The 27135-nt window shown below is 42.5% G+C and overlaps 1 protein-coding gene across 7 annotated transcripts in view; it reads right to left on the bottom strand.

Moving 5' to 3' along the window:
• The window catches only part of HTR4 (5-hydroxytryptamine receptor 4), a 230268-nt gene that overhangs the window by 143187 nt on the left and 59946 nt on the right, over positions 1–27135 (bottom strand). For all 7 annotated transcript variants that reach the window (XM_030573399.1, XM_030573396.1, XM_030573397.1 and 4 more), the window contains one exon: positions 6960–7041. In XM_030573399.1, coding sequence (XP_030429259.1) covers positions 6960–6985 — 26 coding nt within the window. In that variant the 5' untranslated portion in view covers positions 6986–7041. The remainder of the gene's footprint in view (positions 1–6959; positions 7042–27135) is intronic.

The raw sequence follows: 27135 nt of genomic DNA, 5'->3' as shown, positions 1-27135 counted from the left end.
TGTTACTTCCAGGTGAAATCGGGGGAGCATGGAAATATCAGCTATCTACTCAAAAACAAAAATCCCTCAAAACAAAAATCCCTTGGCTGGAGATTGTGGAGTTAAAACAAAAATACATTCCTGAAGGGAAGTGCTGTGTATAAAACTTTCCAGCATAGTGTCAAATTAAGGCCTGTGTTGTATAGTTCATGAATCAACCCAATAAGAACAAAGGAAAAAGAATTCATTTTTAAGTTATAAATGAGAGTGAGATTTGACCCCAGTGTTTGACATATCAAACCAAATGCAAAACAGTGAACCAATATGTATTTAGGACAGGTTTCAAATGTCCATAGAAAGAGACAGAAAATTATATTATGCTGCGTTTTAACATCTGAATGACAAGCAGGATTAAATAATTACTGAGTGAGAGAGAGAGAGAGCAATCTCTCATCAGAGATCCTTTCACCGTTCTACCTGGATGAGACAAAAATTGCCTCAGCACAAAATAGTTTTCAGGAGATAATGTACTTTGGGAGAGCATTTCTGTCACACTTAAAGGGACACTTTCCACTTATTTGGACTACAAATTTTATTTTAAAACATTTTAAATGGCAACAGAGAGAGTCAAGGTTCTCACAACATCTACCTCTGATAGCAATGAAAATGCCGGGGGGTGGTGGGGAAGGGTGTATTTTTTGTTTTCAATTCCAAGGAAACAATCTCTCTTAGCATAAACATTTCTCTGCAGTGGGGGAAAGCCAATCAATGCATTTTATAATTATATGGTAAAAATGAGAAAGTAACCATTGTTCAGTAACAGTGTGCTGTGGCACTTTTGTATTTTTATGTCTGATTATGTAAGCAAGTAGTTTTTAAGTGAGGTGAAACAAATCAGACTCCTGAAAGGGGTACATTAGTCTGGAAAGGTTTAGAGCCACTGATCTAAATAGACCATTAGCCTGATCAAATGTGCCCATTCCTAGTGAATTGCAAAAAGCCAACAACAAGCCTAGGAGGTGAAAAGTTTCTTAGGGAGTTTTCATACTTTTTCTTCTATTAATCAATAACGAGGAAGAGTTTTCTGATCTATTCAAAGGAAGGGGAGAGAAGATGGAGGTAACACGATAGCACTCTAGGTATTAGCACTACAATTCCCCTTACAGAAAAAGAACAGCAGTATAAGCACTGTGCTATGTTCCTGGCTTGGCAAAGCCAAAACAAATTTCATTAAGCAAAACACATTACCTCTCGGAATCGATTGCTGGGTTATAAATGTGACCTGTTCAGTATTCATTAAAACACTGATTTCCGAATAAATTTACAGAGTTGCACAAGGCTGGGGGAGGACGACTGATTGCAAGCCAGTGGAGGAGTTAGTGCTTTTTCTGAAGTGATGAAGTTTCTGAGTCAAACCTCAAGTCAGTGACAGTCTTTCCATTGACTTGAATGGGCTTTGATCAGGCCCAAACTGACGAACTCTGGGGTGTAAGGTACATGTCTTACAAGGATCTCTCCCAGCTGACATTAGTGTGAGTTGTGCACAAACCAAGGGCAGAATGCTGCATGGCCGTTAGAACCCAAAAACTTAATTTGCTATATTAGAAAGTGGGTGAGAAGCAAAGATATTCTCTTGGATGGGGTGGCAGCCCCCAAAATGAAATCTGTTGTGCACAGAAATTGCCTGAGAGAGCTAATTACCTCCCTTCCCTCCTCCCACCCAGCCAGGGAGAAAGGAATGTATTTGCTGAGGTGACCAGTATGCCCCATTGCCACCAACCAGGAACTGAGATGACAGCTTTTCCTGATGGCCTCCTCACAGGTAAGAGAGCTAAGCAAAGCGTTCTGCTAGGGGCCCATCTGAATAGCCTCCAAGAGAAACCATTCTCACATCAATCCCAGTGGAAAGGGAGGACAGGCAGAGTCTCTTCGGATATACTCAGCTTCATGCTTTCTCCCCTTCTCCATAATCCAACCATACAGATGTCAAGTATTACACACCAGGGGCATGATTCTCCTGTCATCAACACTGGTTTTCCCTGATGCAGCTCCAGTTACCTCCACGGAACTACTCATCATTTGCACCATTGCAAGTGAGAGGATACTCGGGTCCCCAAAGACAAAATATCTCCCCTCTCATTCCACTTTTATTCAACTCATTTATTATTCAACTAATTGCTAATTTAATATAGTGGAATTATGCTCCCAACCCCCTACATTACATATCTATCCCCGCACTAACCTCAGCTCGATTCTGCAACTCACTACTCATCATCATGACTAAGGCTTTTGAAACACTTATGCTCTCTGTTAGGCAACTCATTAGGGAAAGATTCCTTGGAAAATGAGAGCAAATGCATTTGATCTATTTGATTTTAATTGACAATTGATCTGTTCTGTGGACTTTCCCAGGCACCTCTCAAGAAGGTGTCTAAGCATGGTAATGCAGAGGACTTTTTCAGAGTAATGCTGCATTGAAAAATAAACTGAAATGCAGGCAATGGAAGAGATATAGAAAACAGATTTTAAGAAGATTGTGGAGCACTTAATTCTGGATACCTCTCTTAATTACTTGTATCAGAGGGCTAGACGTGTTAGTCTGGATCTGTAAAAGCAGCAAAGAGTCCTGTGGCACCTTATAGACTAATAGATGTTTTGGAGCATGAGCTTTCGTGGGTGAATACCCACTTCATCGGATGCATGTATTGGAAATTTACAGGGGCAGGTATATATGTGCAAGCAAGAAGCAGGCTAGAGATAATGAGGTTAGTTCAATCGGGAGGATGAGGCCCTCTTCTAGCAGCTGAGGTGTGAAAACCAAGGGAGGAGAAACTGGTTTTGTAGTTGGCAAGCCATTACAGTCTTTGTTTAATTCTGAGCTGATGGTGTCAAATTTGCAGATGAATTGAAGCTCAGCAGTTTCTCTTTGAAGTATGGTCCTGAAGTTTTTTTGCTGCAGGATGGCCACCTTAAGGTCTGCTATAGGGTGGCCAGGGAGGTTGAAGTGTTCTCCTACAGGTTTTTGTATATTGCCATTCCTAATATCTGATTTGTGTCCATTTATCCTTTTCCGTAGAGACTGTCCAGTTTGGCCGATGTACATAGCAGAGGGGCATTGCTGGCATATGATGGCGTATATTACATTGTAGGACGTGCAGGTGAATGAACAGGTGATGTTGTGGCTGATCTGGTTAGGTCCTGTGATGGTGTTGCTGGTGTAGATATGTGGGCGGAGTTGGCATCGAGGTTTGTTGCATGGATTGGTTCCTGAGCTAGAGTTACTATGGTGCGGTGTGCAGTTACTGGTGAGAATATGGTTCAGGTGGGCAGGTTGTCTGTGGGCGAGGACTGGCCTGCCACCCAAGGCCTGTGAAAGTGTGGGATTGTTGTCCAGGATGGGTTGTAGATCCCTGATGAGGTGTTGGAGGGGTTTTAGCTGGAGACTGTATGTGATGGCCAGTGGAGTCCTGTTGGTTTCTTTCTTGGGTTTGTCTTGCAGTAGGAGGCTTCTGGGTACATGTCTGGCTCTGTTGATCTGTTTCCTTATTTCCTCGTGCGGGTATTGTAGTTTTGAGAATGCTTGGTGGAGATTTTGTAAGTGTTGGTCTCTGTCTGAGGGGTTAGAGCAGATGCGGTTGTACCTCAGTGCTTGGCTGTAGACAATGGATCGTGTAGTGTGCCCGGGATGGAAGCTGGAGGCATGAAGATAGGCATAGCGGTCGGTAGGTTTTCGGTATAGGGTGGTGTTAATGTGACCATCACTTATTTGCACCGTGGTGTCTAGGAAGTGGACCTCCCATGTAGATTGGTCTAAGCTGAGGTTGATGGTGGGGTGGAAACTGTTGAAATTGTGGTGGAATTTTTCCAGAGTCTCCTTCCCATGGGTCCAGATGATCAAGATGTCATCAGTGTAGCATAGGTAGAGAAGGGGTGTGAGTGGACGAGAGCTGAGGAAGCGTTGTTCCAGGTCAGCCATAAAAACGTTGGCATATTGTGGGGCCATGCGGGTGCCCATAGCGGTGCCACCGATCTGGAGGTATATATTGTCATCAAATTTGAAATAGTTGTGTGTGAAGATAAAGGCACAGAGCTCAGCAACCAGTTGTGCTGTGTCATCATCAGGGATACTGTTCCTGACAGCTTGTATTCCATCTGTGTGTGGGATGTTTGTGTAGAGAGCCTCTACATCCATGGTGGCTAGGATGGTGTTTTCTGGAAGGTCACCAATGCAATGTAGTTTCCTCAGGAAATCAGTGGTGTCACGGAGATAGCTGAGAGTGCTGGTGGCATAGGGTCTGAGTAGGGAGTCCACATATCCAGACTGTCCTTCAGTGAGAGTGCCAAGGTCCAAGATGATGGGGCGTCCAGGATTTCCCGGTTTGTGGATCTTGGGTAGTAGATAGAATAATATAGAATAGAATTCTATAGCCCACTTCCCTCAGATCTCACTGAGGAATACACTAAGAAACTGCACCATCTACTCAGGACACTCCCTACACTAACACGGGAACAAATCAACATACCCTTAGAGCCCCGACCAGGGTTACTCTATATATGCATATATATACCTGCCCCTGTAAATTTCCACTACATGCATCCGACCAAGTCGGTATTCACCCATGAAGCTCATGCTCCAAAACGTCTGTTAGTCTATAAGGTGCCACAGGACTCTTTGCTTCAGTTGCTTGTGGAACTCTGCCTTTCCCCTCAGAGTCAGCAGTGCAGATTCAAGGTCTATCAGTAGCAATCCCAAATTCCTACTCTCTGATCATTGTTTGGTGACTTTATGTGAAATGAGTTTGATGGGGTGTCAGTCCACACAAAACAGCACTGCCATCGAACTAACTGGCAACCTTGTGGCAGTCCTATCAAAGAGGCCAAGTGCTATATGAGCCACAGAGATTGAACTGCTATCTCAGGACTACAGGAGGAACCTCAATTCAGGATGGGCTACACTGGCAGGGAGAGAGAAAGAAAGGTACTCTCTCCCCCAAGAGTACCTCAATAAAAATAGGGAACTTCAGTTTCCAGGACTGTCATTCCAGCATTTTACTCTAGCACTAAATTGGCACAAAGCAATCACAGCACTAATTTTCCTCTTGGGGACACCAGTTTATGCCAGTGTCTCTGAACTGACTTCATAAGAACGCCGTATCGGGTCAGACCAAAGGTCCATCTAGCCCAGTATCTGTCTACCGACAGTGGTCAATGCCAGGTGCCCCAGAGGGAGTGAAGCTAACAGGCAATGATCAAGTGATCTCTCTCCTGCCATTCATCTCCATCCTCTGCTGAACAGAGGCTAGGGACACCATTCTTTACCCTTCCTGGCTAATCGCCATTTATGGACTTAGCCACCATGAATTTATCCAGTTCCCTTTTAAACATTGTTTTAGTCCCAGCCTTCACAACCTCCTCAGGTAAGGAGTTCCACAAGTTTACTGTGCGCTGTGTGAAGAAGAACTTCCTTTTATTTGTTTTAAACCTGCTACCTATTAATTTCATTTGGTGACCCCTAGTTCTTGTATTATGGGAATAAGTAAATAACTTTTCATTATCCACTTTCTCCACATCACTCATGATTTTATATACCTCTATCATATCCCCACCTTAGTATCCTCTTTTCCAAGCTGAAGAGGCCTAGCCTCTTTAATCTTTCCTCATATGGAACCCTCTCCAAACCCCTAATCATTTTAGTTGCCCTTTTCTGAACCTTTTCTAGTGCTAGAATATCTTTTTTGAGGTGAGAAGACCACATCTGTACACAGTATTCGAGATGTGGGCATACCATGGATTTATATAAGGGCAATAATATATTCTCAGTCTTATTTTCTATCCCCTTTTTAATGATTCCTAACATCTTGTTTGCTTTTTTGACCGCCTCTGCACACTGTGTGGACGTCTTCAGAGAACTATCCACGATGATGCCAAGATCTTTTTCCTGACTCGTTGTAGCTTAATTAGCCCCCATCATATTGTATGTATAGTTGGGCTTATTTTTTCCAATGTGCATCACTTTACATTTATCCACATTAAATTTCATTTGCCATTTTGTTGCCCAATCACTTAGTTTTGTGAGATCTTTTTGAAGTTCTTCACAATCTGCTTTGGTCTTAATTATCTTGAGTAGTTTAGTATCATCTGCAAACTTTGCCACCTCACTGTTTACCCCTTTTTCCAGATCATTTATGAATAAATTGAATAGGATTGGTCCTAGGACTGACCCTTGGGGAACACCACTAGTTACCCCTCTCCATTCTGAGAGTTTACCATTAATTCCTACCCTTTGTTCCCTGTCTTTTAGGCAGTTCTCAATCCATGAAAGGACCTTCCCTTTTACCCCATGACAGCTTAATTTACGTAAGAGTCTCTGGTGAGGGACCTTGTCAAAGGCTTTCTGGAAATCTAAGTACACTATGTCCACTGGATCCCCCCTGTCCACATGTTTGTTGACCCCTTCAAAGAACTCTAATAGATTAGTGCTGTTATTAGACTTCAGTGGTGTTATTCTAGGTTTACCTCTGTGTAAGGAAGAGGATAACCAGGCTCTTCATTTTTAGAATAAAAATCAAAAAATAATTTTTGAATAAAAATCTAGGAGCAGATCCTCAGCTGTTGTAAACTGACTCCTGCCCTCCTCTCCCCACCCCTACCCTCAACTTAAACAGCTCCCTCAGGTTAGGCTCTGACTTGTGACATGTGGGAGATGTGATACAGAGATTAGTAATGTTGTACTACACTACTGTGGGTTTAGCTATGGTGGCTCCACATTCATAAAAATAACAGCACAAAGCTACCTAACCAAGTATACTCAAGGAAACCCAAAACCAAATATTGCTGCAGTAGCAGTAACCTAACAATATAGGCAAACAGAAAAATCTGACATCCCGCAGCTTTGCAAACACGCTATGTTATTATTGACCTCCTGCAGCTCCATAGCCAGAAGATCTGCAATGTACAGTATGCCGCACGGTTTCTCCTACCTCACATTAACATCAAGTTCTTCCATCACAGGCAATAGGCATAGGTAGCTGGGAGTTCAGCGCCCATAGAAGAAACCTGGTCCTGAAGTGGAGACAGTAAGAAAAGATAATTATAAGTTAAATGGTTTGACCTTTGTGTGCTTTCCCCCATTGTGGAAATGCCTTTATATTGGCACCGTTGCCCTGTGCCCCTCTATCCGGAGTTTGCTTGAAAAGAAAACGAATAAATAACACATACAAATAAAACCAATGTGGCTTTAAAACCTTTATATAAGAGAGGAATTACTTGCATTGCCCACATGGAGGAAATGTAGCTATTTATGATAACACTGAGATATACAAACCTATGCGTGAGAGTGAGTAAAAAACAAGTTTAGCTAATCCTTCTGTGGTTTTGTCTTTATTATTATCTACACATATATAATCATGTGTAGATAATAAGTATAGCACTTTAAAGACAAAGGGCAAAAGCCCTGGCTCCTCTGAAGTCAATGGCAAAACTCCCATCCATTTCAGCGAGATCAGCTTTCACCCAAAAACACTGGGATCAGATTCTGATCTCATTTACACTGGTGTAAATGTAACATGCACTGAGTCTTTGGCCTGCTCTAGTAGCTGGTCCACATAGAAAGTTTACAGGCCTGCTACCGTTCTTACCTAATGCATTAGTCCTTTAACTCAAACAGTAGATGCTTGTGATTTTAGATGAAGATAGCCCAGGCTCAGTCCCTGCTGATGACCCAAGTTGTCATATACATCAAGAGCAACTCAATTAAAGTCATTTACACAGTAACTGACCTGGAGCGATGTCACTGAACGTAATTGAGTTACTCTGGATTTACTAGTATAACAGAGATCAGAATCTGGCCACGGGTCCCTTCCTCAAGCTACAATCTAAGGGTCAGATCCTACAAACACTTATTCACTGGACTAATCTTAGGCCTGGTCTACACTGGGGGGTGCGGGGATCAATCTAAGATACACAACTTCAGCTACGAGAATAGCGTTGCTGAAGTCGACGTATCTTAGATTGAATTAAAATTACTTACTTCACATCCTTGCGGCACAGGATCGATGGTCGCAGCTCCTCTGTCGACTTTGCTTCCACCTCTCGCACTGCTGGAGTTCAGCAGTCCACGGGAGAGTGATCGGGGATCAATTTATCATGTCTATACTACATGCGATAGATTGATCCCCGATAGATCGATCGTTACCTGCCAATCCAGCAGGTAGTGTAGATGTACCCCTATGCTGTCTGGCCCAAGGTTAGATAAGACACAGCATGGTAATGAGAGAGATTCTAGACCAGGGGTTGGGAATGGGATACAGGCTTACGGGCCATCCCCATACTAATGAAATGAATGCTTAGACTCCCATTAGCTTCAATGGGAGCTGGTCCAGATCCTTAAGCACTTGGTTGCTCTCTTTACACTTCATGTTGGTTTCTTTTCTTTTTCTGTAATGTCTCCAAGTTGAGCTGAAGCAGGAGAGAGGGGTTATTTGTATCTGTCTGTTTGCTGAGCCCCTTCTCCATAACCTCCTGGCATCAGATGCCTTTATTTATTCTATTTATTTGCAGGTTTATATCACACCAATAATCATATGTAGCTAGGCAGCAAAGAGGTTACTAAAAACAAACACAAACATCAGCACAGTAGGCGATGCAGTCGCAATCAGTCAATGCCCAAAGCAGACCCCTGCCCTGAGGAGAGTAAATAAAACCCAGTGGAGCAATCAAAGGCCGCAATGAAGAAAAAGGCCTCCCAGACTGCCCTAGGACTCTCAAACTCGCCTGTGGAACATTGTCAGTAGGAGCTGCTCCCTAAGGTACAAGGGCATCCAGCTGAGAACACTCAGTCACTGGTCATGGAATGCTGAGTACCTTTTATCAATGGCAAGAATATCTCAGTGGATCCACCTGCCATGCCACGATCTTGCCTAAAAGCTTCTCCCATAACTCAGGGGAGCTCGCACTTCATAAGTCACCAGTATGGCCTATTTTTGCATAGTCTTGTGAAAGGAGACTGCTTTGTTTCAGTCTATAGTTGAGTGTAGCGAGGGCTTTCCCCTTCATCTACACTCCTAAGCAGTGGGCAGAATCCCATTCCCTGAAAGAGAGAGGAGGTGTGGAGTCAGGTGGTGGTTTTCAGGGAAAACACATTGTTCCCTGGTGCAGAAAACAGCCGCTGCAGCTCCTGCATTTGCTACCCACCTCCCACCTATTGATATGCTGCCCACCTCTATTCTCTGCAAACAGATCACCCCACCTACATTGCGTGGCTGATACAGCTACGGTTTGGTTGGAAGTACAGACACAACCTGTGTATATTTTCCCATGTGACTCCTTCAGACTCCAGACCCTACCTGCATGAACTGTCTGTCTCTGCCTTAGTGCTGCATTTTCAGTTAAGTAACCTGTTTGTTGAAGATTTCTCACCATCATGAAAATAAAACAAAAATCTTATGCAAGAGAATACATCTCCCCAGCACAAAATACAAACATGGGAATTCACAGCATGAAAGCTTATGACATGTATGTATCATATAGAATTGAGTAATCAAGATTCAGTCTCCTAGGAAACAGCACAGCAGGATTTAACCAGATATTATACATACAGGCCTTCTGTACACTTGGGAAGTTCAAGTTCAATATGCTTCCTGAAAGCCTTTCAAAATATCCCACAAGCCACTGCTTCAGGGAGCAATGTCCAAAATTACAGAGCTAGGTACCCAGAAGACTGTATAACTGCATTAGCATAGTGCAATGACAGTGTAGCTATGGGGAAACTTCTGCAAGAGACTTGTATCCAGAACAACACACCTTTCTGTTTTTGCAGATGTTATTCTCTATGTTCCCATGAAGTACAGTGTCATAGGTATTCTTTCACAGCAGGAAGTGTGCAGTTCACTAACTCCAGATGCAAAAGAGATCTAGTCCACCTGGCATTTAGGTCATTTATGCAGGGCTGCCCAGAGGGGGGGGCAAGTGGGGCAGTTTGCCCCAGGCCCTGGGCCCCACAGGGGCCCCCACAAGAGTTTTTTGGGGGCCCTGGAGCAGGGTCCTTCACTTGCTCTGGAAGCCCCGGAAAACTCTGGCGGGGCCTAGGCCCCCAGAGCTCCTTCCGCTCCTGGTCTTCAGCAGCAATTCGGCAGCAGGGGGGGTCCTTCCTCCCGAGGACCCACCGCTGAAGTGCCAGGTCTTCGGCAGCAGGGGCCCCCCCAGGGGCAGCTCTAGGTATTTTTCACCCCACGCACGGCAGGCAGGCTGCCTTCGGCGGCACGCCTGTAGGAGGTCCGCCAAAGCCGCGGGACCAGCGGACCCTCCGCAGGCATGCCACCGAAGGCAACCTGCCTGCCGCCCTCGCCGTGACTGGCAGAGCGCCCCCCATGGCTTTCCACCCCAAGCACACACTTGGTGTGCCGGTGCCTGGAGCCACCCATGGACCCTCCACTGCCAAAGACCCCAGGGTCTCTGAATCCTCTGGGCGGCCCTGCATTTATGCCACCAGAACCTTCCTGATGCTACCTTCTAGATCCTCTACAGGGAAGAATTCAACAAATCCCTCCCAGCCTCTTTAGTTAACTAGCCAATCTTGTTTGCCTATGACAAGCACATCTGTGATGATCCCTGCTAGTGTGTTGATGCAATTCTCCTGGCTTATGCTCTTCAGGTGTTTTGCAACAAAGCCACCACAAGAGATAAGTGTCACAATTCTACCCCAGTTTGTTACTCCATCATTGAAAACATGGGTTGCAACAGCAGTCACTGACTTTAGATCCTCCTCATTCTTGATGTCTAGTTTCCAAAGCATCCCTTGGAAGGCGATCTGGTGCTCCTCAATGAGGCCACTGCCGACTGTTGCTGTCCCATCAGTTCAGTTAGCAATGGTTCAGTTACCTGGGGTAGATAAGGCCACACATGACTGCTCCTGTGATCAACTTGTCCCATTCTTACTTTCCTCTGCAAGTAAATTTCCACTGGCCTCAAAGGAATATTGCATAAATCCGAATCTCAAAGCTGAATTCTGCATTAGACTTCTGTTTAATATTCTTTTTATAAAAACTAAGTCATGAGAATTTTCCTTCAGGGCAGATTGGCAGAGGCCTTAGAGGGTTTTTGCCTTCCTCTACAGCATGGGACATGGGTCACTTGCTGGAGGATTCTCTGCACCTTGAAGTCTTTAAACCATGATTTGAGGACTTCAGTGGCTCAGACACAGATTAGGGGTTTGTTGCAGGAGTGGGTGGGTGAGATTCTGTGCCCTGCATTGTGCAGGAGGTCAGACTAGATGATCATAATGGTCCCTTCTGACCTTAAAGTCTATGACTCTATGACTCTAAGATGTCTTTACCACTTACGGATGTCCCCTGAACTTAGCCAATTCCCCAATCTGGTATATTTTTCACATGCTTTATTTCTACAAATAAAGGCAGCAAGATAAATCCATAACTATGGCCCCAATCCTGTGAGTGGCTCTATAAGAACAACCCCTTTCACCATGCAAAATAACTGGCAGGATCAGGGTATCAATTTGTAGGCTGGGATCGAGCTGGCCAGAGGATGACAATTCCGTGTTGTGTCAACCTTTGAAGTTTCAAAATTTATTTTTGTTCCACATTGGAATGAAAGCAAAACCCCCCAAACATTTTTGATTTGTGTCAAAAGCCACTCAAAAAGATCAGATTTTCAGTTCTCCCTCCCTATCTCTCATATCAGAAGTTACCAGCGAGTCCTTGACCTCAGAAAACCCTCTGGATGAAAACTTTGTTAAAACCTATACATCTCTGTGAAACATTTCAAGCTTTGGAGAAACAGTTTATTTCAATGAAAATATATTTTTGAAAATGTTCCCACCCACATCTAGCTGGGATGTTTAAAGGAGTAACTAATTTTCTTAGGGTTCTTTGAAAATCCCTGTCATAAATAAGAGACAAGGTGAGAGAGGTAATATCTTTTATTGGCCTGACTTCTGTTGGTGAAGGAGACAAGCTTTTGAGCAACAGAGCTCTTGCAGTTCAAAGTTTGTTTCATTCACCAACAGAAGTTGGTCCAATAAAAGAAATTACCTCACCCATCTTGTCTCTCTAATAGTCTGTGACCAACATGGCTACAACAACACTGTCATAAATGAATAATATTTTTATTTTAAAAGAATAATAATACAAAAAGAAGTCAATTGAAGAGGATTGCAAACTTGGCTGGAAAAAGCAAGCAAGAAGGTGGGTAAATTAGTTTCACTTTTTACATGAAGTTCACACTGACTTAATGTTAGCTGGAAAAAGTTTTCCTATAGCATTGCAGAGTACAGCCATGTGAATACATAGTACTGCTGTAATTATAATTATATAATTATAATTATAATGATTTTCAACACATGGTAAACAAAATGTAGCATGCCCCAGTGACTTTAATTGGTATGAATATTAATGTAATTTCTAATAGTATCAAAACTCCATCTTGAGTTAACAGAAATGAATATGCTTCTCTGAGAATCAATTTGTGTGTTTGCTATAAGTGACCCAGTGCAAAAAAAATTGGACTAATTTCTAGGATCATGTCTTCAAAATACATTCTAAACTCTTTCAGGGCTAGATTGGAGTTACAGAGTTTAAGGCCAGAACGGGACGGACCATAGATCGTCTAGTCTGACCTCCTGTTTATCACAGGTCACCCAGCACCCACACACTAAACCCAACAACTGAAATTGGACCTAGAATTAGGTTCTCTCTTGTTACGAGTTTACAGAAAGCTTAACAGAGTGTCACTGCTATAGTGCTACAGTAATAATATACAGTCTCTTGGGATCAATGGAAAGAGAATGGGAGTTTAGATACACACCCTGGAAATTACTCTGGAAATTTACTGTAGGTGCATGTTTAGAACACACCTCTGGCTCAGTACTGACTAAAATACACTGAACAGTTCAACCTTTATGGGCCAAACCCTGAAGTTGCTACTAAGCAAAAACTTCTACTGAAGTCAAGGGTGTTGCCTAAATAACTTCTAAGCAAGGAAATTTCAGGATTTGGCCTTTAGTGATAATCCAACTTCTCAACTGATCCTTCAAATGACACTTAAGATCAAGGTCCTGGTCATTTCTGCTCATTAAAGACTCCATGGCACATTTTGTAGGCATAGGAGCTCTGGTGTCCTAGCCAATTCACTTCTGTCTCCCTAAAATTTCACCCACCATTTCAGTCCAAAATAATATCCTCCTTCCTTTTCACTCTTAAAGATGTGTGTGGATTGGCTGTTGTGATCTGCAGGTGGAAGCTGGTGGAATGGTTCCTGCAGTCAAAGAAGGGAGAGGAGCCTCCTCTAGTTGGCCTCAGAGGATGTTAAATATGCCTAATGTCTCTTCTGCCAAAAAGATAAAACAACTTTTCATCTTCAAAGAGCTTTGAATAACTCCAGTATGTTCCAATAACCCATTTAGTTTGTAATACAAACTGAATTAACTGGTTAAGGGGAATAGTGCATGTGAATGGATCTGATACAAACTTTGTTTCAAATTAGCTCAGGTGCATTTTTACCCTTGGTAAGTTAATTCAGATTTGCATAACTGACAATTATGAAATAATCTAAATAACAAACAGAGCTGTCAGTAAATGGTAGTAATAACATGCCCATTCTTAGCCGTCACCCACCATATGGAAACAACAAAGCACTGTTTGAACATTAATTCTGGTTAAAATTGCCCCTGAAAGTGTGGGGTCTTCTTCCCATTTTACAGAGGAGCAAACTGAGGCACAAAATGGTAAAGTGACTTGTCATCTTAGTTAACACTGGGAGTCAGTGATGGAGCCAGGAGCAGAACCCACAATTCCTGAGTCTCAGCCCTGTTCTCTAAACCAGTGTATTCTGCAGAATTGATGTTAAAAGTACCATCCAAGCACATCTATCGTTCCACTGCTTTAGAATCATTACACATGCTGTCTTTGTATGCCAGTGGAAGGTAAATGGAAGGGGGTGGTATCAGTATTTTAAAAGTCATTACTGACTTGTTTTTACTGAAATCTCCAAAGAGAAAATATCTGAAAGAATTTACCTTTATTCTTTAGAACTTGCCCTCTGTCACAGACAAGAGGAGGAATCTGTTCTTTGCTACAGGGACAAAAAGTAGCTACTAAAAATAGCTTTAGTAGCATGAAGTTACAGAATTGCTTCACTGTAACCTACACTGGTTACAATTCTAAGTCAAAATGTAAGTGTGGGTGCGCGTAAGGGATAAATTGTTACCTGCTTGTGATGCTCCTGTCCCCCAGTGTCGCTTTGCTAGAGCAGCAACTAAGAAATTATTTGGGAATCATTTTGAAACATGCAAAGCCCTCAGTTTCAGTACAATGAGACTCATCATAGATCTGTGATCTCTCAACATGACCAGATCACAATGAAGAAAATTCTCACCAGAGTAAATGATTCTTCAGTCCCAAATAGCTTGAGCGACATTTAAATTGTTCACAATGTTTGTAAAGTATATTTACTAATTTATTTATTTGTATGACCATAGTACCTACGATCTTCAATCATAGGCCTCCTACTGTGGAAGGTGTTGTACAAACACAGAACAAATAGCCTTCCAAAGGGAGCAGTGGAGGCAAAAGACATATCTGGCTTCAAGACTAAGCTTGATAATTTTATGGAAGGAACGGTATGATGGGATAGCCTCATTTTGGCAATTAATTGATCTTTGCCTATTAGCGGTAAATATGCCCAATGGCCTGTGATGGGACACTAGATAGGGTGGGATCTGAGTTACTACAGAGAATTCTTTCCTGGGTGTCTGGCTAGTGAGTCTAGCCCACATGCTCAGGGTTTAGCTGATCGTCATATTTGGGGTTGGGAAGGAATTTTCCTCCAGGGCTGATTGGCAGAGGCCCTGGGAGTCTTTCACTTTCCTCTATAGTGTGAGGCATGGGTCACTTGCTGGAGGATTCTCTACATCTTGAAGTCTTTAAACCACAAGTTGAGGACTTCAATAGCTCAGATATAGTCACGGTTTGTTACAGGAGAGGGTGGGTGAGATTCTGTGGCCTGCGTTGTGCAGGAGGTCAGACTAGAAGATCATTATGGTCCCTTCTGACCTTAAAGTCTATGAGTCTATGAGCTACTTCTGCCCTTTTTAGTTCTCATTTGAATGTTAACTTCAGGCATTTGTAAACCCTTAAATATGCAAAGTCCATCCAAAATTGTTAACTACTTGCAAAACCATACCTCCTACATGAAGATGATTTTTGGTCTGCAGTTTGTGAGGAGGAAAAAGGTGTTTGACATTAAGGCCCAATCATACTTTTTTCAAAGAAAGCTTCAAATATTTAAAACTTACAATTTACAATAAGAAAAAGTCACACCTAGCAACTAATCTACCAAGATGGAGCTAGGAGCATAATTATCTTAATAAGTAAGCCATCAAAACCCAGGAGTTCTCCTGAAAATGAAAAATGGGCCTTAACTGTAGTGCTGCTATCCTGATAAATAAGATTCACATAAATAAAAGAATATAGCATTCCACTGAGTCGAAAAACAGACTTTTTCCTGAGTAAACAGCACATTTTTCAGACATATTCTACATCTATAATTGGATAATTCATCCAGTCAGGAAATAATTTATTTTTCCCCATCAAACACTTTGATGAAAACACTTCTTTTTTTTCCATCAAAATATTTCTTCCACTTTTGGGGGTTTTTGTAGAAAAACTGAAAACCAAAAATTTCACTTAAAGCAGAAAAATTTAGAATTTCAGTTGGCAGGATTTAAGTTCTTCAATGGCAATTCTAAATTTTTTGATGACAGGGGAAGTTTTTGTTTAAAATGTCTGTTTTATCAAAAAGTCATTTTCCATAAACAAAAGTTTTGATGGAAAATTATTGACCAACTCTAATAGATCAGTTTATGCAGGTACACATGTGATAGAGACACATACATTCATAGTACACCCACACCTTTAGTACTGCATGCAGTTCTGGCCACCGCATCTCAAAAAAGATGTATTAGAATTGGAAAAGGTACAGCAAAGGGCAACAAAAACAGGTAGGGTTATGGAACAGTTTTCATATGAGGAGAGAGAAAAAGGCTGGGACTGTTGAGCTTGGAAAAGAAATGATCAAGTAGAGAAATGATAGAGATCTATAAAATCATAAATGATGTGGAGAAAGTGAATAAGTAAGTGCTATTTACCCCTTCACATAATACAAGAACCAGGGATCACCCAATTAAATTAATAAGCAGTAGGTTTAAAACAAAGGAAAGGAAGTACTTCTTCATACTACACACAGTCATCCTGTGGAACTCATGGCCAGGGGATGTTGTGAAGTCAAAAAGTATAACTGGGTTCAAAAAAGAATTAGCTATTTTCATGGAGGATAGGTCCATCAATGGCTATTAGCCACAATGATGAGGAATGCAACCCCATGCTCTGGATGTCCCTAAACCTCTGACTGCCAAATGCTGGGGCTGGATGACCAGGGATGGATTACTCAGTAATTGCCCTGTTTTGTTCATTCCTTCTGAAGCATCAGCCACTGTCAGAAGACAGGATACTGGGCTAGCTGGACCGTTGGTTTGACCCAGCATGGTCATTCTTATGTTCTTATCCATATGATAAAATTGTGCAATTGTGTGAGAAATTAATTTGTCTTATACCTTTTACAATCTTACCCGCGTTCTGCCCTCTAATGTATTGCCCCCCAAGACACATTCCAAAATTCCTAACTTCTGAACACCTTGAAAGAGTTTGTCTCCCTCTCCCCCATTTTAAATCCAACTTTCACAGAAATATGACTTTCCCCCATAAATGTGGAAACAGACAACATTCAGACCTGAACCAGTGACATGTTTCAGGTCCCATATCTCTCAACTTTTCAGGGCTAGGAACATCATCAGTCTTACAGCCCCAAAAAGGACAGATTAGCAACACTCTAATGGATACAGCACTTCCAGCTAGCTCTGAAAGGTCCTGATGTACAGGGTCTTAAAACAGTGACTTCATTAGCTATTTCAGGTCATTCTTTCTATTTCAGGCCAGCACATCCCTAAGCCTGCGCCTCTTCCCGCAGCCCCCATTGGCCTGGAGCAGCTAACCATGACCAGTGGGAGCTGCGATCGGCCGAACCTGAGGACGCGCAGCTAAACAAACCAGCCCGACCCACCAAGGGGCTTACCCTGGCGGGCCGCAGGCCAAAGGTTGCCAATCCCTACTTTAGAGGTTTCTAAAATAGGACTAGTTATCATTTTTCTTTCCCTCTTAGTCCAATGTGATTGGTGCATTGCATCTAGAGACCCTTCAGGGATATGAAAAGAGCATCAATAATATTTTTTAAAATTCTTCCAAACAGTTTTACTGTAAAACATACAACACACGTAGAATACAATGTGGTGTGGTATTAAAGGGTTTAATTGATGCTCATTTAGGATGACCTGTATGACTTGCTCTGTCACTCACGGATAATGCATCCTTTCCAGTTCATGCCACTCATATACTACACACCCCATCATGTATCCTGCTATGTACAGAAAGTATCTCTTCTGTTATCCTTTACAGAGATTCCCTTGGCATGATACAGCCCTGTGGGTTACTGTAGCCCTGCCAAAGTAGCTTCTTCTTCCAAATGTTTAATTTATAATGGATCATGAGTAGTGTTTCTGCATTACAGAATCTACTCCAGCTGCCAACAGAAATGATTATGGAAGCCAAGATCACCTCCTGCCTTCTCTCATGAAGCCAAAACGCTATCCACCTCGAGCTATCAGTGAACAAGCCATGCTTAACCTGATCCAGGAAGAATGCCTCTTTTCCAGATCCTGACTCCAGTTCCACCACATCTGCATGCCCTCCTCTTTCAGATATCTTGTTGCTGGTTTGCACTGGGTCAGGGCTGGGATGCATCTCTTCCACCTGTTGGGCACGCCTGTCTAAATGAGTCTTGTTTTATTTCTGATGGGGGACTTCCAGACTGTCAGAAGCTGTAATGAAACAGTAAAGACCCACTCATCTGAGTGATCCACTTAAAGACAACAGCTAAGGAGTCATCTTTCCTACTGCCCTGGGCCAATGCTCAGGAAAACGTTACTTCTGAGCATCTACCACCTAGGGGTTAAAGTAAGGAGGAGTGCAGTTCTACCTCCTCTCTGGATCTAGCCACTAAGTACATAGCGAGAACTCTCCCTGCTTGGCTTGTGAGGTGAGAGCTCCTCCTCCTGTTTTAATTAACTATTGCTGCCGCCTAAGAGCACAATGTAAATGCTTTGTCCCTAACCCTCATAGGCTGCAAAGGAGACTGGCAGTGATTTGGGGGAAAAAGCGAACTGTCAAGTGTGGGCAAGAATACATTGGAGACAGTGTTGAGGTCATCAGAACCCACTCAGCTGGCCAAAGCAAGACCCATTGCTGAGTCAATCATCTGTCTCACTCATTCAGCACCATGGCAGCCCCACCCCACTTCACCCCTCCTCTCCAATGCAATTTGCATCAGCCCCTTTGGGAAAAGGGTGAAGAGAGAAGTCCAAGAGGGGAAATATTTGGAAAAATAAATATATCTTCCCTAACGAACAGCCAATTTACAAGAAACCACAGGAAAGCTTTATTCAGAACCCTTAAGAAAAACAAACTATCTTCTCAAAGACTATGAAACAGAGTGAGAGAGAGAGTCCTGCCCAAGCCAATCATGTTTGTTAGGAGTGCTTCTTACCTCTCCCCATCAAAATTACTTAGTTTGCTGCAGCAACCCTGGCTGCTCCTACCAATAACTGCCCTTGGTAGCATGGCTCTGCCTGGCAGAGAGCAAAATGGCCCACCCATCATACACAACAGTAATAGCTGAGCCAATCCTGTCAGATATTTCTCTTGAGAGCTGCTGATTAAGTGAGACACTGCTACATTCTGGATCCAATTTCCTTCCATCCCACTCAAGCGCTTCTAATTCCACATTCTGTCACTCCCGAGGTGCTGACAACAGAAACATTGAAACATGTCACTGAAAATTACACCTGAGTTTCCTGTTTGCTGGACTACGCACTTTGGTCATTTCAGACACGTTAAAGAGAGCAGGCTTTCTGAGTGAAAAGTATCAAAACTCATTTTCATTTGAGCTAGAGATGGGCTGCCGCTGCAGCATTCAGAGACAGATCTGGATTTTAACATCCCTCTCTCCCTCTAAAAGATTAATTCAAGGGGAGCTAGAGATGAAGGGTGGTCTTGTGGTTAAGGCACTTAATCTCTGCGGGCATCAGTGGAAATAAACATAATAACCCTCCTTCTCCACACCTTTTGTCTGGCTTGTCTATTTCAATTGTAAGCTCTTTGGGGCTGGGATTGTTGCTTATTATGTGTTTGTACAGCACCTGTCACAATGGATCCCCAATCCTTCGCTGAAGCCTCTAGAGTCACTGTACCACAAATAATAAACATTAATAATGTTTGGATCTGGGGATTTGGTTCAGCTCCCTAATCAATATAGAGGCCAGCTGCAAAACTAAAGGTGGGACTGAACCAGAAATCCTACATCCCCATCCTCACCACACTCAGGGCTAGTCTACACTAGAAGCGCTAGAGTGGTGCAGCTGCATGTGGTGATGACGCTCTATGCCAACGGGCGAGAGCTCTCCCACTAAGGCAGCGCTGTTCACACCGGCGCTTAGGTCGGTGTAACTTATGTCGCTCGGGATGTGGGGTGGCTTTTTCATACCCCTAAGCAGCATAAATTATACCAACATAACCTGTAGTGTAGACAAGCCCACAGGTTTGGGGGTGTGAATTTAGTTCAAGTCCATCTTTAGCTCTAACAGAGAAACAGAAGATGGGGATGACTGAGGCATGTGAATAGCCTCACAACCTTCTCCCCCATCTTCATATTACAGGAGACTGAAGTTGTGGGGTAAGGCTCACCTGACCCACTCCCTTAAGATCTTTCTTTTGAAACATCCCCACTAAATTATTTTTCACTTTAAAAAACAAACACCTAAGCTCTAGCTGTGATCACAAAAAAAAAAAAAAATAGCCATCCCATAGGAACGAGTGAATGGATGCACCCTTAGCTTCCTGTTTTCTCGGGGCCAAGTTCCCCAGCACAGAGCAAATAGGGCAAGACTGTATGCTAGACACATAAGAAGCATCTTACAGGCTGATGTAAGCTTAGAATTATTACCACACTGGTGTGCTGTCAACTGCCAAATCTCAGCAAGTCATCAATTGAAGCCTTTCCATAGGCATATTTAAATTCTCATAGTTGGTAGCAGAAATATTTGCTTTTTGTTTGTGTGCAGAGATATACAGATTTAATATGTGCTAGTGATATTATAACACTTAGAATAAATATTTCCCTCAATTTCATTTTATCCTTTAAAATCATGAATTTGAGAGAGATGTTTATTTTGGAGTTTTCATTAGGAATGATAGGATAAAAACCTCAAACTCTCCCTGCATTTGCAGCCAGAGTTGGGATTCTTCTTCATTTCCTGTGCTGAACTCTTGTTGATTATAATGTTGCTGTGCACTGTTAAAGAGCTGCTGTGTTTCACTCCAGAGGTGTGACATTGACACATGACAGGATCCCTGTGTACGTATCATCCTAAGTTTGTTAAAGAGCTTTGGATGGAAAGCAACTCTATATGTGTAATGTGGTAAATTGTTATTATTACTTATGATATTCCAAAATCCACCATTACTGTTTGAAAATTATTATTAAAAACAGTAGTCAAACTGCTCTAACTTATCTGTGGATTATAGAATCATAGACTTTAAGGTCAGAAGGGACCATTATGATCATCTAGTCCGACCTCCTGCACAACACAGGCCACAGAATCCTACCCACCCACTCCTGTAACAAACCCCTAACCTATATCTGAGCCATTGAACTCCTCAAATCATGGTTTAAAGACTTCAAGGTGCAGATAATTCTCCAGCAAGTGACCCATGCCCCACGCTACAGAGGAAGGCAAAAAAAACACCAGGGCCTCTGCCAATCTGCCCTGGAGGAAAATTCCTTCCCAACCCCAAATATGGTGATCAGCTAAACCCTGAGTATGTGGGCAAGAGTCACCAGCCAGACACCCAGGGAAGAATTCTCTGTAGTAACTCAGATCCCACCCCACCTAACATCCCATCACAGGCCACTAGGCTTATTTACTGCTAATAGTCAAAGATCAATTAATTGCTACAATTAGGCTATCCCATCACATAAACTTATCAAGATTAGTCTTGAAGCCAGATATGTCTTTTGCCTCCACTGCTCCCCTTGGCAGACTGCTCCAGAATTTCACTCCTCTGATGGTTAAAAATCTTCATCTAATTTCAAGCCTAAACTTCCTGATGGCCAGTTTATATCCATTTGTTCTTGTGTCCACACTGGTACTGATTTTAAATAATTCCTCTCCCTCCCTGGTATTTATCCCTCTGATGTATTTAGAGAGGGCAATCATATCTCCCCTCAGCCTTCTTTTGGTTAGGCTAAACAAGACGAGCTCTTTAAGTCTCCTTTCATAAGATAGGTTTTCCATTCCTCGGATCATCCTAGTAGCTCTTCTCTGTACTTGTTTCACTTTGAATTAATCTTTCTTAAACATGGGACACCAGAACTGCACACAATATTCCAGATGAGTGCCTTGTATAATGGTACTAACACTTCCTTATCTCTACTGGAAATACCTCGCCTGATGCATCCCAAGATCACATTAGCTCTTTTCACGGCCATATCACAGGATGCAGGAAAGGTAGATGCTGGATATCTTTCCAGGGATCATATCAAGATCCAACTGCCAGACTGAGCTTGTGAATATTTTAGAAAGATCAAGATGTACGAGGCTTAACTAGTGAAGGGAGGAAAGAAGAAAATATTGAGAGCAATGGAAGCATGTGGGATGCTAACAGAGATATAGATGGGCATTCTATTAAATCCTTTTGTTTCCACTCATGCAGTCACAGACTATTACTGTTCCCTTATCAGCAACAAGGATTAAAAGGAACATTACAATGCAGCTTTCCAATGAGTCAGCCTTTGCTGGAAAGTCATAAGGAAACTTCAGAGCTACTGTACAGCATTTTGGTTCACTGACATTTGTCATAAACATTATGGGCAGTTTATTGTACATTTCTCTTCCTTAGTATTACCAGAGTAACTGGATGGCATTGCAAGGTGAATTGCAAGAACATCCATGCAGATAAACATGTTCAACAAGTCAAACAAAAGATAGGTAGTAACTGCAGTCAATTACATGTATTTCATTGTTTAGCTGGAAAAGAAAACATCCACTGCAGAAACGTGGAATGAACGAATTAAGAGAAATGGAAACATTCACTAGTTAAAAAATCTAATGGCAGGTATTGAAGAAAAAATGGAGCAAATGAGACGAGCTGAGTAAAACAAATGACTGATAGCACTTTTAGTACATCCACATGTATATGTACTATAACCCAAAGCTCATTGCAGTTCAATGTAGCTATATGTTGTTATCTTGTATAGCTGAGAATTTTGCTATTATCAATTACCTGTAATAAATTATTATTTGGTAAAACATATATTTAAAATGAACTTTACTCAGAGACAGCCTTGTGCCAGAGGTTAGTATTGCAAAAGACATTCTTGGCCAAATGCTGCTCCCCCGGGCACAGATGTGAAGGTGGAGTAACAAAATTTCCTCCAGATTTACACCAGTATAATCTGGTCCATTGTCTATAAAGCAACTCTTCCTACTAGTCAACGCTGGCTAGAGAACAGAGGGAGCAAGCCGGGGAATCTCTCACTTAGACTGAAACGAGCATCCGTCCTGTCATGGGAACACAAATATGTTGTTCTAAGTGTGACGAGTGATAATTCCAATAATTGCTACACTTGAAAGAACAGTTAATGAAAATGTTACCCTAGAGCCCAGAGTCACCCACAGTCCTGCCATTTTAAAATGTATTATTACTGTTATTATTACTAGTCTCCCTTCCGGCTGTGCAAGCAGTACCTGTCTCCTTTCCTTTTCTGATATAGATTGATTCACACACTGGGTCAAAAACCCCTCTTCATAGCTCTGCCTCACCAGTGACAGAAAGGGGAACAAAGAGTCAAGGTAGATCAGCAATCCTGAAGGAGTCCTGATTTCACTTTCCACAGGAGCACAGACTTCACTGCAGAGCACATGACTTAGTTCAGTGGTTCCCAAACTTGTTCTGCCGCTTCTGCAGGGAAATCCCCTGGCGGGCTGGGCCAGTTTGTGTACCTGCCACGTCTGCAGGTTCGGCCGATCGTGGCTCCCAATGGCCACAGCGGCAGCTCCCGCTTCCAGCAGCTCCCATTGGCCTGGAGCAGCAAACCGCGGCCACTGGGAGCCGTGATCGGCCGAAGCTGCGGACGCGGCAGATACACAAACCAGCCCAGCCCACCAGGGGCTTTCCCTGCAGAAGCAGCGGAACAAGTTTGGGAACCACTGGCTTAGTTCATGTTTGCACTTTCCCTCCTATTAACACCATTGCCAGTTTCTCGCCATATTCTTTACTCGTAATACTGGACGCATACCCCTTTCCATCAAGATGCCATGCATGACTGCAATTTTGTAGTGTTGTAATAATGTAAACCTGGGTCTTTTGTTATCATTATTATTATTTATTTGCATTACCATAGCATTTAGGAGCTCTAATCATAAAGCAAGACCCCATTGTGCTAGCTGTTGTACAAACACAGAACATTTCTATCATTGTCCCAAGCTAGATTAGGAGTTTGGCAACCAAAAGCAGGAAATAAACTCAAGACCTTTGGCTTGATTCCATGAGGTGTGATTCATCTTCTGTGAGGTTCTTGAGTTCACTGAGTTGAGTGGGAAATGACAATACTTAGCTTCTTATAGGACAGGCCCTTGGAAATATCTTATAACAACTCATTATGAGAAATTACTTCAGTGGAACTAAACTGAATTACATTTGTTGAGGTTCTCTGACCCTATAGCTTTAAAAAAGAACATTGGCAATAATTTAAGCTCAAAGTTTGAACTGTTTAAAATTCATTTGCAATCTTCTTGTAGCTGTGTTGGGGCCAGGATATTAGAGAGACAAGGTGGGGGAAGTATTGTCTTTTATTGAACCATCATCTGTTGGTGAAAGAGACAAACTTTCGTTCTTCTAGTCTGTGTAAGTGCGAAACCTTGCCTCTTTCACCAATAGAAGTTGGTCCAATAAAAGATATTACCTCACTCACTTTGTATTTCTAAAATGCATTTATTAATTTTGGATGACCACACTGATAATTGTGTGTTTGGGGGCATGATTGGATGGACAGCTTTGCAGAAGGAATTATCTTCCAGATGCTTTTCCTAAGAATTCTTCTGACATCACTATTATTGAATTGTTAAACTGCATGACCTCAATGCTAAATATTCTGCGTCTTCACCGAGTTTTTGTTTTTTGAATGGATCTTAGCATTCAGTTGAGATAAATCCCCAAAGCTCTGAGCCATGGTACATGCAACCAACCAGACAGACTCACACTTGTGCACTTCTTCACCCTCCGTTACAAAATAACAGATTCTTATAGACAGAAAATTAGGTGAGCATAATCTTACAAACCCATTCTGTTTGTAGTTCACTTTATTTAAACTAAAAGAGAGCGGGGAGAATTAGCTGATCAGGGAGCTAAAATGATCACAAACCCCAAACAGAGCATGTCTTTCTCCAGAGCTATAACAAAGAAAGAGAAAAATACACAGAGGTCTGTGGCAGATAAAAAAATATGTAAACAGAAAATCTGTGGGGTATTTTTTATGAAACTTATATTTTATCATATACTTCTCTGATCCTTTCTGAGAATAGAGATCCTTCCAAATGTTTTCATAGCAAGGACTGTTGTTCAGTCATTGTAAATACTAATAATTTGGAGGATAAATGGCTACGGGAAAGCCTTGGTGTTATCTGCCCATGATCAGAGAACAACAACCATACTACACAATATTTCCTAAGGGGAAGCTGTTAAGATGGCATCACGGGCTCAGTACTCAGACCCTAATGTGGCCACTTTGTACTGGTCTGGCATCCAGAAAACTGCCCTACAAAGATTCCACTGATGCAGTGTCACAGGGTGAGTGGGCCATTTAAGGGACTAGGGCTCAGCTCACCTTCCCAGGTGAAGGTTATGAAAGCCAGGCCTGGTGGGAAACAAAGTATAGCCTGAGTTCAGGGAGCAAGAGATGAGGAGGGAGCAAAGGGGCTCTCCTTAGCTCCTAGGCAGAGGGTCTGGGAGTGCAGTCCTGCAGAGAGCAGGCTAGAACGCAGTCTGTCAGAGAAAAGCTCCAGCCGAAGGGAGTGAAGAGACTTTCCTTAATTCCCAGGCAAAGGGCCTGGGGACAGGGACTGAGACCTGCAGGGAGCAGATAGGTTCCTGAAGGGGATCCTGGGTCAGGGGAAAGGGCCAGATTTATATGCTGAGCTCTTATAGTGAAGCATTAAAACTCAAACCCTGAAGAACAAGGACTAAAATCCCATGGCTGCTAAGTGTGATGCACTGGCCAGAAAGTGAGTCTGCTGGCTTATATATGGGCCATTCCTCCGCTGGTGTAAAACCAGTGCAGCCAGTTCTGTGCTGCCCAGTCCTCTCGCTCTCTGTAGGAGTAATCTAGAGCCACAAGTCAGAGGCATAGCCGGTGGCAGGAAAACTGGAGCTCATGGAGCTCTACCTGACCCTCAGCCAGCACTGTAGTTCCCGCAGGACCACTGCAGCTGACATAGCTTAGAGACCGTTCAATCTCCAAAGGACTCACGGTCAGGGAAGACAGATAGTGCATTAGAGTCACCTTCCCCCTGCCAAGCCAATTCTTTTAGACTATTCAAAGGGTATGTCTACACTACGGGATAATTCCAATTTTACAGAAACAAATTTTAGGAAACAGATTGTATAAAGTTGAGTGCACGCTGCCACACTAAGCACATTAATTCGGTGGTGTGCGTCCATGTACCGAGGCCAGGGTCGATTTCGGAGCATTGCATTGTGGGTAGTTATTCTAAACTACCCACAATTAAGTTATTCTAAAAATCCAATGTACCTTTCACTCACAAAGGAACAATCCTTCAGATCTTTCCTGGGATGGGTAAACTGCAGGAATCAGCCTTTACCATAGGACATGATTTACAAATACAAATAATCATGAGTTAAGGAAACAGATGGCATTCAGATAGCTATCTCTAAATACAGGCTGTGTCTTGCAAACCTTCACTCCCTTGAGTGGCCCTTAGTCATGCAAATAGATCCATTCAATGAACTGAGGCTAGGTGTATGACTCAAGTCTTGTGAAGTTAGTATTAACTTATTAATTTTGTTTCATCTTGGCTTTATTGCTGTTCAAACTGGTTAAGGTTTCATAACACCTAGTTCTTTTAATCTATTGATTTCAACGCTCTTCACAAGGATGAGTCAGTATCATTTTCCAGCTGGGGAAAATGAGGCTCAGAGAAGGGAAGCCATATGCCCAAGATCACACAGTATATCCAGGGCAGAGCCAGAAAGAAAAGCTCAGGATTCCTGACTCTCATTTCAGGGCTCTCTCCAGTGGGCCACACTGCCTCTTCTTGCTGAAATTAATGGGAGATGCACCCATATATATATTTCGCATGGATGGCTAATCATTTGAAATAGCAGTCTAGGCAATGGTTATATTTGGCCGCAGGAATTAAATATCTGGCAGGTAAAAATGCAGCATGGTTTATTCTCAATTTATTTCAATGAATGACATTTATTTCTCTGCTCTTAGACAATACATGCACAGGAATGTACACTTCCATGAAGGCGAGTTTTTCAAATCTAGCTGCAAGGCTAGCTCAGCACAGGATTCTAATAACTCCTGGAAAAGTACCTTAGTTGGTGCAACAATCTCAATTATTTTTTTCAGTGCTTAGACTTTATATTACATGCCCCACTCTGTTGCCCCCTGAGTGACCATCTGCAGCAGGTGAGGTGACAGCATCTCTTTGTGTGTTGTTGATGCACTGGGTTGCTAATTGTCTGTTTATTTTACATCTGCAGGGCGAGACACAGGGAAAACAATGACCTGAAAATTCAACAGGACTAAACATCAAAGGTCTAATAGTAATAAAAATGTCTGAGCCAGCCAGAACGCAGCCAAAGTCCCAATGAGATGCAAACAGATTGGGGATTTGTGATTACACCTGCTGTTCCAGTTGTGATGTAAAGTTTCTATTGCTACACATAATGA

The sequence above is a fragment of the Gopherus evgoodei genome, chromosome 8 (genome assembly GCF_007399415.2).
Source record: "Gopherus evgoodei ecotype Sinaloan lineage chromosome 8, rGopEvg1_v1.p, whole genome shotgun sequence".
In the NCBI taxonomy this organism is placed as follows: domain Eukaryota; kingdom Metazoa; phylum Chordata; order Testudines; family Testudinidae; genus Gopherus; species Gopherus evgoodei.
The sequence above is the reverse complement of the archived record's forward strand: the minus strand, read 5'-3'. Positions and strand labels throughout refer to the sequence as shown.